Genomic DNA, 13,816 nt, shown 5'->3' with positions numbered 1-13,816 from the left:
CACGCACACAAACACATTGAACTTAATTACACTTGAGCATTGGAAAGCCATCCGACATAGGCGGTCTGTTCCAGTCTATGGAGATGCAACCTCACCAACTGCAGAGGCAATCAATCCGTGGCTGGACCACAAGACAGAGAAATCAATTAGTGGAGGCTCCAAGAGTCCTGACTTAGCGACTTGTGCAGGTTGTAACTGCGCTGACTTGATCTTCAGCCATGAATGGCTACGTAAATCAAACCACATGCTGGGTCTCTAGCATAAATATACACCCACTCTGAGGAAACGGTGTCCATGTTAAATGAACAACACCGAACATTAATATAGTGCAATAATCTCAAACACTTTTATAAAGCATTGTCTACACTTCTGGAGGAAGGGGAAGTTGTAAGATACTGTACTTCAACCCTTCTTAAATCAGGTTATCATTGCCAGTGAGCCTCAATTCTAATTAAAAAGAGGAATCTTTCTGTTACTGACAGAAAACAAAGGCTGAGCAGTAGTGTCAAATTCAGCACACTTTTGCCTGCAAAGTATACCTTTTCTTGGTGTTTCTTTTAGTTTATTTGTTGTGGTTGCTTCTGTGTTAATGTAGTTGATGGCTATGATTTAGGGTGTAGACACTCAGAGGTGTGTTAGTGATCTTATTTGCAGGACATGACACGATTCAGTGCACAATTTCACAAATCAAAACAATTGCAATACCACTGCTGTGTCATGGGACGGATAGAATAATTTAACCATTGTCTTTATTGTCCCTTTTTAAATGCCTCAGTTCTTTTTTGTAAGTATGTATTTTGATCATGTGCTCTATTTCAGCATCATCTGTTTCCTGGTACAGCAATCAAATTTTTTTTTTTTTTTGGAAGAACAAATGAAGAAATAAGTAAGTCACATTTCTCTTTTCAATCACTGCAATAAAACAGTAATCTGTGCCTCTGAGAAGCTCCTTATTCAGACTGTGACAAAAGGTGAAAAGCATCACTAAATGACCAAAGCAGCTCTTTTTTCATTTCGAAGTGAACGTAGCACTTACCTTCCCCCCTGTCTTCTGTGTAGGTTTGTTGGTCTTGGAGTTTACCAGGGTCTCATGCCACCTAGAAATAAGATTAAGACAGTTAAGCATAAATTATCCTGTCAGAAAACAATATTTTACTTGGCTGTATTCAAAGATGAAAGCATATATGTACTGAGGTTACTTGAAGTATAATATTATGTTTGTGTTCATGGAATAATATGTAGCTGGCAAAAATCTGTGTCAGTGATGACTGTTGTTGTTTAAAGGGATAATCTGTGCAGTTATATTCCTCATGAACTAACTAACTAACTAACTAACTAACTAACTTACAAAGTAACTAACACAGCAAGCCCTTTTCCAAAATATAAGCTTTAAAATTAGATGCTAAATCATTACTGGTGGTCATAAAACTGCTACAACATATTGACTTGTTCTCTTATTTAGTTTCCTGCAGCAGTCAAGAAGCATTGATTACTTCAGGGGAGATGGAGGAGCATTTCACATGTTGTAAATTAGCGCACAGAGTTAGCAGTATGCTGCCAGAAAACATTAACAGCCATATGAGTGTAATATAGAGGCTGCGTACAGAGCATGAATTAAAAAACAAATTACATCCATCTCTCTCACATTAAGAAAGAGAGAATCTACTGCTAATAAACTGATGTAGATAGAGAGGGTACCAGGTAAATTGCACATTTTGTCCCTAACGAATTGAACATACTCACTGCTCCTTCTTTTGTGCTTTATCACTATTAAGACGTTATGGTCACATTAATGTATTCATCTGAGTTTTTGTTTAAACCAATCCATCTAGTTTTAAAGAAAATAGCATAAAAGCAATGATACCCTAGTATTCTTGTGTGTGATGTGATGTAGGAAACAGCTAGATAAAGCTGACTTACCTTGGTGCCTTGGACATCATTTTCAGAAGAACAATGAAAAAACACTCTTATGATAAACATGAGAATTTCTGGCGGATATTGTTATCCATCTACAAAGGAGGTACGATCTTATGTTCTCTGACAAAAAACAGAGAGAACAAATTACAAACAAGTCGATGCGACAGTGTCTCAAACACCAACACACACTCACACATAATCCCATACAGAGTTGACATTAGAGTTCTGCAGGATTAGGCCAACAGCTTAACAGGATTACTACTCTGTAATTTTAGTGATCTTGACGTTCCTGCCTACAATTTCTAGAAACACTCAAAATTTCGATCAAGTTTATAACAAGACACAGTATTTGATTCACATGAGCACAATCTACAATAGTAGTTAAGTGTGACATATGAAATCTCAAATCCAGCTGAAGGATTTGGCGTCTGATTGTGTATTTGCTCTGAACACAGCGACACAGCTGTCACTGAGGATCTGTGAGCTGTGACCTCACAGGAACTATCAACACCTATTTCTTTGATACATCACTATTTATACACCAAGAAATAAATTAGCACGCAATTAAGGCTAAGGTGCCTGACCTAATTAATCATTTAAGTATGTGCGGTCAAGCAAAAAGTGTAAAGCATAGTCAAATGGAAAATTGAGAAAAGGAGTCGGAAAATGCTAAAAAAAATTAAGTGAAATTTAATTTATTTAAACCACTACTTTAAAGATATAATGACTTACTGTAATTATTTAATACCCATGGAAGACTGGGTATGATTAGTTACTTTTTGATTTGAGGTTCACACACTGGAACAAAAGAGGCTTGAAAGTAAAATGACTATTTCATAGACAATTTTCTGATTATGAAGTGAGTTGGAAATGTTTTATCCCTTGAAATCATATTATCTTAATCTTATGCCATGAGGCAATTCTAAGAGGGTGTAACTGATATTAGTAAGATGGTATTACGGTAATGTTAAGGTGTTAAAGATAGACTAAAGTTGCATATGTGATACACACTATTCCACATGATATCTTTTGTATATGGAAGTTCCTCTACCAAATGAGCTTTTCTGGCATGAAAGTAAAATGTAAAAGTGGTGCAATCATGTTGGGTCTCCCCTGCATTTATTATGATATTTTAATAGGAGCCTACTATAAGTAAGGTTGGCACATTGGATATTTCAGCTCTAGTTAACCTTAGCTGCCAATGCCACCTGCCAAGAAACTGCAAACAGCTGAATAACTTGCCTATAATAGTAAAATCAACATTGGTTATCCTCCAAAAGCTCTCAAAAACTCTGTTCTGACCATTTATTCATTAATGTCTACTCAAATGGCTTAGTAATTTGCTACATCTCAACATCAGCTAAATTTAATTAACCAAAGTTAAGAATTAAACTAATTTAAACTCGTTTTACTTGATAAAACTGCGTCTAAACGTTTGGTGGTTTCAACTCTTGTTTGTATATTATCTTATTTTTTACTTTAACTTTATATAATGCTGCAGTAATCTATAAAATCACCTATAAATGTACCTGCATGGTTTCCTTCGCTCTGACAACATGGGCGTTGATTGGCTGGGCGTCACGTGACCTCACAGCTGATTTCGTTGGATGGAGTGTTTTGCTTTGGCCGTTCATCATTTCATGTAGCCATTTCTGGTTAGCGACGCCAAAGTAGCATTAGCAACCATCGTCAGCTGTAGCGAGCTACTATGGCACAGGCAGCACAGGCAAATGTCTTCGACGCGACCAGCTCCCAGATTCAGGTGGAGCACGATAAAAAGCGCCGGCAGTTTGTCATAAGACTCAATGGTGAGTTAGACATGTCAACATTAGCATGCTAGCTAGCTATTGTGAGCTAAGATGTTGGTGTAGCTTTCCTCTCTGTCTGTATCGTCGTCGTGCCCTCACCGATGAATCCAGCTGCCATTTCAGACACAGAGGCGTTATTCACTTCATGTAGTTGGGATGTCACGTCTTTATTCGGGGTTTGTTTTGTGTAAAGAGCTGTACAGACGACAGAGCCTTGACTTGTAACTTCACCATTTTGTTTTCTTGGCACGACGTAAATATTTTCTTCCTTCATTTCCTGAAAGAAAACGTACAACCTTCAATAACACCCACTCCCGACAGACATTGCTGAACGTCAGTTAGTCCTCTTAGTGAAGTTGTCGTGTTACTCTTCTCCCCAACCTTTACAAGGTTTGCTTAAAACATCAGTCATCCACCAATCAATTTCCTCAATTTAAATTTCACTGCATTGGTTAGACTTTTTATAGGCTGTGGCACTCCCATTTGTTTAAGTCTAGTTACCCTTTTTGGGATTCAAACAGTATGAGTTCACGATAAACTAGTATACAGGTGTTTTGAATGTAATGTTTCATGTTTTATTGACATGATTATCTAAGAGCTTAAATGATATTTCACATAACAGCTGTGTGAGCTGTGTTTACAGCAAAAAGCTGAAGGCCATTCTTCCTTGATGTTTTTTGTCAACCTCTGTCTCTCTCCACGCTACATTGTCCTTATCCACAAGTACTTGTCTGTACCTGTCTAGGTGTTGTGTTTTTGTCTTGAGGTTATAAGGCCATTGACTGTGACCCCACATGACATGGTATCAAGCCAATGACTTGAGGTCAAAATACTCATACCTTGTCATCTTGATCAATAACCTAGCCTGTGGGCTTACACTAGGCTTTAAATGAGAAAACTTTCTATCTGTTGATTGTGTTGTATGTGTGAGATTGATGGCGTGCTATGAGTGTGACTGTGAGCATTTTTTATAAGTATGCTATACTACGTTTTTCCTTAAACTCTGACAGTTAATCAAGTATTATCAGTATTCCCCTAGCAAGGTGGTGTCAAATTGCTGCTTGTAAACTGTGGAAAAGTGGATTGGGTGAGACCTATTTAGCAGCTATTTGCGTCTGTCCTCAGGATCACACGACCGTGCAGTTCTTCTGTATGAATACGTTGGGAAGAAGACAGTGGATCTGCAACACACTGAAGTTCCAGATGCTTACAGAGGAAGAGGAATAGCCAAACACCTGGCCAAGGTAAAACTCATGAATACTGGTACATTCTCAGTCAATCTTAAGAGAAGAAAAGAGAAGTTTATCTTTCTTTTCATTTCTTCAATGTCCAATTTGTAATATTTTGACTATTTACATTTAGAGTACATGCGCACATGCACACTTTAGTCCAGTGTGTAGGATTTAGGAGAATCTAATGGTAGAAGTTGAAATATATATATATATATATATATATATATATATATATATATATATATATATATATATATAAATTGTTGTCATTAGTGTATAACCACCTGAAATTGAGAAAAAGTTGCGTTCTCGTTACCCTAATATGAGCCTTTTATATCTGTCATGTTTCTACAGTAGCACAGAACAGACAAACCGAACACTGACTCTAGAGAGGGCCTTTCACTGATAGATTTCACTAAATCATACACACTAGACCTTTTTAATAGTGTGGGTTGTAAATGGAAAACTAGCATTTTGTATTTATTATGTATTTATTAAAAAACAAAAAATAATAAAAAAAACCTTTCAACCCCAGAGACACCTCAAAGTGAATAGCATTGTGTGCATATGAACCCAAATTAGACTAATGATTAGCTGTAGGGCCAGCTTAGTTCACAAATAGTGAATAGCCTTATTTAGATTTTATCACTAGTAATTTTACCACTTATATATTGGAAGCCAACTCAAGCACATTTCACATATGACCAAAGTATCCATATAAAATGCTGTTTGAAAATTTCAATGTGATTTTATGCTCTTGTGATGGCAGGCAGCCATGGATTTTGTGGTGGAAGAGGATCTGAAAGCCCACCTGACCTGCTGGTACATTCAGAAATACGTCAAAGAGAATCCTCAGCCTCAGTACTTTGAACATATTTATCAATGACGCTACACGGTGCTCTGACAAAGACGAGAAAGAGAAAGAGACTCTAAGGGGATAAATACTGTGTGGCAGCATGCATTGGAGTCACAAGCCGATATACAACAAAGGACCGTCCAGGCATTGTTAAACATGACACTGAGTGACTCCAGACGCAACTGACCTCACAGCAAAGACGTCCGTGAGCTGAACGTTGGGTCGACGGGTCAGTTATGTCCATAACACGGGGATACACCCTCATCACAAACAGGAAGTGAATCAGCTGGTCACGACTTGTAAAAACCATGAGCAAATGAACTAACCAAAGCTGAATCCTGTTACCTCAGACAGAACCCTTCAGGATGAATACCTATCACTGGCTTGAAGGTTGCAAGCAGAGCTATAAGATGACCAATCCAGGCGTCTCTCTCCATGATGGTTCGGACTGAAGCAATGAGGGCTTCACTGATGCTTAAACTGTGATGACTTTTATATTTTGACCCCCTTTTGATATTCTATGGCTTTCTTTTAGTCTTTTTTTATTTTTTATTTTACTTTCCACTCCTCTCTTACGAAATTGTGTTTCTAAGGCTAATGCTATTTAGTAGATTGTTAATCCTGAATGCTTCTTTCAAGCTACTCAGAAGAGGGTTTTTTGGTGGGTTAAGGGTCTTATTTAAAAATATAATCTTTATTTTGAAGATTTATATTCCTGAACTCTCAATTTGGTTCCAGTGCTAATGTATTCACTTCAGTTCTTCCCAGTAACAGAAAACTTACTGTCCATTATTGGAGTTATAAATTGATTAGTCAAAGATGCAGGGATTTATGAACCAAAGAACCTGAAACTGAGGATGTCTAACTCTGGAGACACAATCCTGAACAAGCCTCAAGACAAAACTCATCATTTCCTCTATTGTATGTGTTAAATGTTACAAACACACATGTGATACATTCAGTGTTGGGCAAGTTACTTCAAAAACGTAATGCATCATTTATTACTTGTTACTGTCATTTCAAAGTAATTCGTTACATTATAATATTACTGTCTTTGAATTGTAAGGCATTACACTACTATTGCATTACTTTTAAGTTACTTTCACCAAAATAACTGGAAATATGGATTTGGCGTTCTAAATATATCTTATAGCGTTCAGTGCAGCTCATTACACATCCAGTAGGAGGTGATGTGGTATGGCATAATGACTGGGCTAGGCTTAAGGCTAACAACAGTACAATATAATGGCCGCAGTTATGGCTCATTGCGCAATGCATATTGTGATAAGAGATACCGTAACTTTAGGCATATTCATATTGAAATCAATAGAGCTAGAGCCTATTACTGATTTTAGATCACTTACAGCTAGACTATTAGCTATATGGGGTTACCCAGCCACATTTCAAAGTGACAAAAAATGAACTGAAGTGCTTCAAATTAAATTTAAGTGTTAGTTCAGTTCAATCATTTCAGTCAGACTTCAAACAAATATACAAACAGACGTAGCATGCAGCCAAACAAGGCTGGTAAAATTGACATATAGCCTGCTTAAGGCTCTATGGTGGGGAGCTAACCTATGCCACCACATACTTCACTGAAATATCTGCGCATCAGGAGAAGGCGCTGAAAGCGTCCATCACCAAGACAGTTGTGTTTTGGAGTGAGCACAAGACTCCCGAGACTGAAAAGTCTTTCTACTGGTGCGCTGGATGGTGTCGGTGCATTGTAACGGAGTGCGATTTTTTTTAATTCTTGGAAACAGATGGAGGCTTTCCATCACATTTTTTCTCCTCTGCTAATCTCGTGGTGTTGGCGAATTTGTATAAAAACAACTCACAACTTTAAAATGCATTGTAACGCGCGTTACTGAAATTTGTACCGAGTAAAATATTACCTTTTTTTTTTTTTGTAATGCCTTACATTACCGCGTTACAGCAAAAAGTAATGCATTACAGTGATTGCATTACTTTTGTAACGCGTTACTCCCAACACTGGATACATTGGGTCTGAAGCTTGTCACTGTGTGGTACAACTACTCAGCGTGGATATGGATAAACATCTCTGCACTGCAATATTCAGGGCATTTACATTCTATGGTGTCAAGCGTTCTTTGTTCTGTCATTCAGGGAAATTAGACTGGATGGCCGAAATCATTTGATCTGTTTTGTTTTTCTCTTACCCACAAGGCTTCCTTCACCAGCTGATGTCGAAATAATAAAGGTCATCATAGGAGAAAACTTTAACTGAAAACAAAAAAAGGTTAACTGTGGATTCACTTTTTGGGCTCTTTGGGAGCTTTTGCTGTCGACAATCTTAAATGTTGAGGAGAAACATACCTCAGGTTACTCAACACACTCTGCCAGGACACACATCTGCTTTAATCACTAAGAGGTAATCGCAGGAAACCACTTTCCCTTTATACAACTTTGCTTTAGGTGACACACATCCATTGATAGGCCAAGGTATTCAAGGTGTTTATGTTTGTTTGTTTATATTTGTGTGTTTTCTGGAATGGATGTTTTGAGCATATGGATCCACCAAATGCGTCAAAATGTACCAATCCATGTTATATTGTTTTGTGCTTGAGACTTTTTTCCATTCTTGTTGTCTATCAATAAATAAATCAAGTACTTATCACACTATTAATGTCAAAGGTTGTATTTTTAACAAAACAGGAAGAAGCACATACAGGCCACTTCAAAGAGAAGATTTGCTTCGGTGCAATACATTTTAAGGCAGTGTGCATTTATCATTGCTTGACTGTTAGCAGAAATATTTACAGAATATTTTTTGAAGATGTAATTACAACAATATGACTCAGCAGAGATTGTGCTGTTTGTTTCAGTGTTAGATGTTGATGTCCACCTCAAAACACTTTTTGTTAGTCAGATGAACACAAGCACGGTGGAATAATTACATGTACAGTAAATCAAAGAGCTATTTAAAGACATTACATTTTAAACTATGCACGTTGTGTATCTTGGCAAGGTAATTTACATATGTCTCTTATAAACAGATGTTAACATCCTACAACAAACTGCACCAATAATAACTGAGCTTTGCTGATATTTTTTAACTACATTCTGGCGCCACCTGTTGATGGTATTGTGAATGACAACGTAGATATTGTAATCCAAAGTGTTGGGTCAGCAGAAAAAATGAGAAGTAGTTTTATTTTTGTGCAGTTAACAATGCAGGAGGAAACACTTCAAATGGATGTGAAGGACACAAAGCTGCTGGTTTATTTCCTATTTGAAAGACACATGAAGTTCTCAAGACTTTCACCAACTACAGAACATGGAAGAAGTTACCTCACTTCGCTGCAATGCTGCAAAGACACGTGGTACATTGAACAAGTCTCTCATAAAACACCTCAAAACATCAAAAAGTATAAACTCAAATGGATGTCTAAAGTCCTCTGGAATGACCAAATGTCAGTCAGTGAAAGAGATTTAGGTCCACACCTACCACTCATACACTGGGGGTTTTAGCAACACGTCCATGTCACTTATTCTACAGACTGGGCCTGGGCATTAATATTTATTATGTAACATGTCTTTGGCCTTTTTTTTTTAATAAAATACATATAAATGTAGTCTGTTCACCCCGCTGCCACCTGAAAAAAGATAAGTATTCACGGCCATACCACCAGACTACAGAGCAGCTTCTTTCCCCAGGCTGTGAGGCTCCTAATTCATCATCTACACTCCATTTTAAAAATAGATGCAGCACAAAGGACTCAAAAAATTGTGTTTTAAAAACTGACAATAAATTGACCTTGTAACCTTGTATATCAGACTGGTCAAAGCACCAGTGTTAATTAAAAATGTACTCTAAATTTATAATTTCTACCAGGAACTATCTGATCGAGGAATGAATAAACATCCGTAAATATGACCAAGCATTCGGAAGCAGACTTCCAATACTTCACAGTTTTCGATACCTTAATAGAGTGTTGTAAATGTTGTAAAGTAGGAATACAATATAAAGAACTGAGAAGAGAGTAGGATGGCCAGGGGGCACTGAAAAGACTCAAGGCCTCAGTATTCATACAATCCTGACTACAGCCCTGGCTGCAACTACTTTCTTTCATTCTTTTTTTAATAAACTTTTTTTTTTTCCATTAATAGATTCATAATTAAAACATGAATTTATTAATAATTTCCCAACAAATAAGCATGTGATGTGTCTCCAAATAGCCTATATTAGCTGAACTGGTTCTTGTTGGTATATTACATATTTGAGGTCCTGAAGGCGCCATAGTTTAAATAACATTCAAAATCACAGCAGCATCGTCGATATACATTATTGATTGCTTGGATTTGTATTGATTATTCACGCATGCGTCATTGAGCTCTTACAATTGTTGTCACAGGCACAGCATTTAGTTTCAGCTGATCCCACATTCCTGAACGTAACCATTATAGTTGTGACAGCCAAAGAGCCTCAGGTTACAGCACGCGGACAGGCAGTCCATACCAGCACACGGGACCACAGAGACAGAGCACGCGAGGGCACCATATGGGTCTAAGTACTAGACGTCTAGAAACACAAATCTTATGACAAACCGAGTTGGATAAGACGCTGTATTACATACTGTATACAGATGTAACGATGTATGCATCTACTTGCTGCCCAATTAAAGATTTAAATATCTAAATGGCTCTTTTGTTTATTTCACATACAGTGTTGCTAGTACGTTATATTTTAAACAAACATACCTCTGTTCCTTTGTGTTAAGTTTATTTACAATATGGTCTGACCTCTCAAACTTCTGTGCTATTATAAAATACGTAACGGCAGGTACGCTGCTTTTAAAGCATCGAGGGAATTGTAGTCCGCATTCGAGTCCAAATGATGCCTCGACTGCGTTGACACACTACATTACCCAGAAAGCTGGGTTCTGTCATACGTCAACTGCAATCACGGTTGTATCTCCAACATGGCGTCGCTGGGAAGGAGGCGCGGTGTCCCAGTAAGCAGGGAGAGGTCAGTTACTCCACATCTTGGTCATTAAACGAAAATGTTTTAATATGATACATTGTTTCGTAGCTGACACCATTCGCGGGAACCCGAACATGCATGTCGTTTTGGATTCAAAGTTAAATGCCAAAACGACAAGTCGGAATTTTATCCCATGGTTAGCTAACGTTAGCTGGCTAACGTGTACAGTTAGCTAACGTTAGCAAGGAAACAAACTAGCAGCTCATGTGATGTTTTGGTTATTTCACACCAAGCGATTACCGGTGGGAAAAGTTTCGTTTAGCCGTGCATGGGTGCAAACGCTGATGTGATATGCCACGGCTCTCATGCTACATAATACTGGCAGAGCTAACAATTTTTTCCGCTGTGTTTGTCGACCTGTTCTCAAAGTAAAACGGTCTTCAACTTAGCTGGCCAGTACTCCAACTTTGTACCATGAGAGTTAGCCAATGCTATCTAACCGACGCTCAGGTACATTGTGTCCCTCACACGTTGATCCTAAAATGATTTGCATTATTACTCGATGTTCCTTCATGTTTTTAACCCCCTAAGGCAATGACCCGCTGTCTTGAGGCAGGATAAACTTATGATTTATCTATTTATTTGTTAAGGTTTGGTTGTCAACATGCAATAGGAGGCCTCAGAGTATTGACACTGATGCACACGTGTGTGCTTGTCATGTTTAAAGGTGACTTACAAATAAACGGACACATTAGTTTACAGAGGTATTAGGACCGAATATATGAGATGATCCACAGGGAAGAGTTAATTGTTGAAATGGATTTAACAAGTTAAATGTACAAGAATTGTAAGTTACTTTTGAGTTACTCCATATTTCTCATTCAGTTATTTTTTGACAGCAATTGACCTCTAAAAACTTGTGAGAGTTTGGGCATTTTGACATTTTATAATCGGTGTAAAACAACGTGGAGTGAAATGACTAAAGAAACCATGTGAAATGATTGTTATCAAAATGTGGAGTCGCATATAGTGAAGGACACATTAAAGAAAACAAGTTAAAATGGGCTTCAAAATGTTGTAAATCGGTATTCACGCTCGCTCATCACCACATTTTATATTCTAGAGGTTACAGACACCAACTTTCCATCAAGAATGTATTATTTCAATGTCGTCAACTCCTGGGAATTGTATGTAATTGAACAGTCATGTAATCATGTAGTTAGTTCAGTACCATGGACTACTGATTAATAGCAGCAGATTAACAATAAATCCTTTACTGAATTTTTTCAGCAGAAGATATCATATATACTGATATCATATTTTAGTTATGGTGGTGAGACATATGTGTTTTGGTTTGCTAAACCTTTAACTTAGAAATTTAATTGACAAACCCTTTTTGTCTTAGCTTTTGTGGACAAGTGTTATTCACAGATTCATGAAAAATGGGCAGGTTGGTATTAAAAGTTAGGCTATTCTTCTATTTAAAGTCTTGTTACACTGCTCTCTATCCTTTCTCTAACTTTCTTTGCTGGTGTTTCTGTTTCTGCGCAGGGGAGTGATGGCGGCAACAGACTGCTACATTGTGCACGAGATCTACAACGGGGAGAATGCGCAGGACCAGTTTGAGTATGAGCTGGAGCAGGCACTGGAGGCCCAGTATAAATACATTGTTATCGAGCCCACACGCATCGGAGATGAGACGGCCCGATGGATTACCGTGGGCAACTGCCTGCACAAGACGGCCGTGTTGTCGGGCGCCGCTTGCCTCCTGACGCCACTTTCACTGCCTCCTGAATACTCGCGTTATGTGGCGCTGCCCGCTGGCGCCCTCAGTGTGGCCTGCTCTGCCCTCTACGGGATTTCATGGCAATTTGACCCCTGCTGCAAGTATCAGGTGGAATACGACAGCCAAAAACTCTCGCGGCTGCCCCTGCATACGCTCACCTCCTCGACGCCCGTGGTCTTGGTACGCAGGGATGACGTCCACAGAAAGAGACTCCATAATACGATAGCACTGGCTGCCCTGGCGTATTGCGCCAAGAAGATCTACGAACTCTATGCGGTATGAGTGCACTCTGAAGAGGGTTTAAGAACCAACAGAAAAAAGGAAAAAACAAACAAAAAAAGAACCTATCCACCCCCAGATGTAAGAAAAGTGGAAGTCACGATCAGGCCCAGCATTAAGCTCCACACATGTGGTGGGTGCTTCCATTTTGAACTTTGATCAGAGGGATATAGTTAAAACTAGACGGAATTGTTTTTTCCCTTACGTTTCCTTTACTTCTATGTGACGACAACAGCACACTTATCTCCGTAGTACCCTTGCGTCTCCTGCCCTTCGCCCTCCACCTGCATCCTTGACACACAACATGCTAGTGCACAAGGGTATGACAGCAGTTCCTCTGGACTGACTTGTATTGACTTGAAACGGACCGTCATGATTTGAGTACCAAGCTCTTTCCCCTTTCCTTCGTAGTTTTACTGTACCCCTTTCTTGCTGATCAGTACATCATCCTTTCATTAAACATTAGAATATTTCAAACTCACTTTTCTGTATTTTATTTGACTTTTTTCATTAAATGGATTCTATGTGATGTCCTAAAAAGCGCAAATAGCCGCAACTTATTTGAAATTGTGTCTTGTTCATGTAGAATTTCTTGTTTAAAGAGTGCGAGTCAGATCTTATGTGACAATGCTGTGGCTCAATGTCCTTATTGGACAAAATACTAACATTTGGAAAGTCACAGTTTACACGTGTTTCTAATAATGTATATTGCATTAAAATGAAGCCAAACTATCACAATTGAAATTTAAATATAGACACTATTTGACACTACAGATAATAATTACACAGCAAATTCTAAATTTGTAATTTCTTGCATTTATTTTTCCAGTGGTGCTTGTTATGAGCTGCTGTCTTTAAAAATTTGGGGACCCAGGAGATTATAATAAGCAAAAATAAGGATGGATGAAGTGGAGAAGTGGAATAAAGTGGAATTCAGATGTGAATTGGGTGAATTTTACGAGTCACACTAATTGCTTTACAGACACTGATTTA

At 38.2% G+C, this 13,816-nt stretch overlaps 2 protein-coding genes across 2 annotated transcripts; both read left to right on the top strand.

Annotated features, from left to right (window-relative positions):
• Window positions 1-3,513: 3,513 nt before the first annotated feature.
• natd1 (protein NATD1) lies at window positions 3,514-8,456 on the top strand. Its single transcript, XM_073495346.1, has 3 exons — window positions 3,514-3,725; window positions 4,851-4,969; window positions 5,727-8,456. Exons 1-3 carry the CDS (start codon window positions 3,626-3,628, stop codon window positions 5,841-5,843), a joined length of 336 nt encoding a protein of 111 aa, XP_073351447.1. The 5' UTR covers window positions 3,514-3,625; the 3' UTR covers window positions 5,844-8,456.
• A 2,257-nt stretch (window positions 8,457-10,713) lies between these two features.
• Window positions 10,714-13,304, top strand: tmem11 (transmembrane protein 11). The gene is made up of 2 exons (XM_073495209.1): window positions 10,714-10,803; window positions 12,310-13,304. Exons 1-2 carry the CDS (start codon window positions 10,757-10,759, stop codon window positions 12,824-12,826), a joined length of 564 nt encoding a protein of 187 aa, XP_073351310.1. The 5' UTR covers window positions 10,714-10,756; the 3' UTR covers window positions 12,827-13,304.
• The last annotated feature ends 512 nt before the right edge of the window (window positions 13,305-13,816 follow it).

Source organism: Pagrus major, chromosome 23 (assembly GCF_040436345.1).
Source record: "Pagrus major chromosome 23, Pma_NU_1.0".
NCBI classification, from domain to species: Eukaryota; Metazoa; Chordata; class Actinopteri; order Spariformes; family Sparidae; genus Pagrus; species Pagrus major.
The sequence above is the reverse complement of the archived record's forward strand: the minus strand, read 5'-3'. Positions and strand labels throughout refer to the sequence as shown.

Coding starts and splice junctions, on each gene's coding strand:
- tmem11 (XM_073495209.1), top strand. CDS start 10,757: ATGGCGTCGCTGGGAAGGAGGCGCGGTGTCCCAGTAAGCAGGGAGAG. Junction 10,804..12,309: donor GTCCCAGTAAGCAGGGAGAG/GTCAGTTACTCC, acceptor GTTTCTGCGCAG/GGGAGTGATGGCGGCAACAG.
- natd1 (XM_073495346.1), top strand. CDS start 3,626: ATGGCACAGGCAGCACAGGCAAATGTCTTCGACGCGACCAGCTCCCAG. Junction 3,726..4,850: donor GTTTGTCATAAGACTCAATG/GTGAGTTAGACA, acceptor GTCTGTCCTCAG/GATCACACGACCGTGCAGTT. Junction 4,970..5,726: donor TAGCCAAACACCTGGCCAAG/GTAAAACTCATG, acceptor TTGTGATGGCAG/GCAGCCATGGATTTTGTGGT.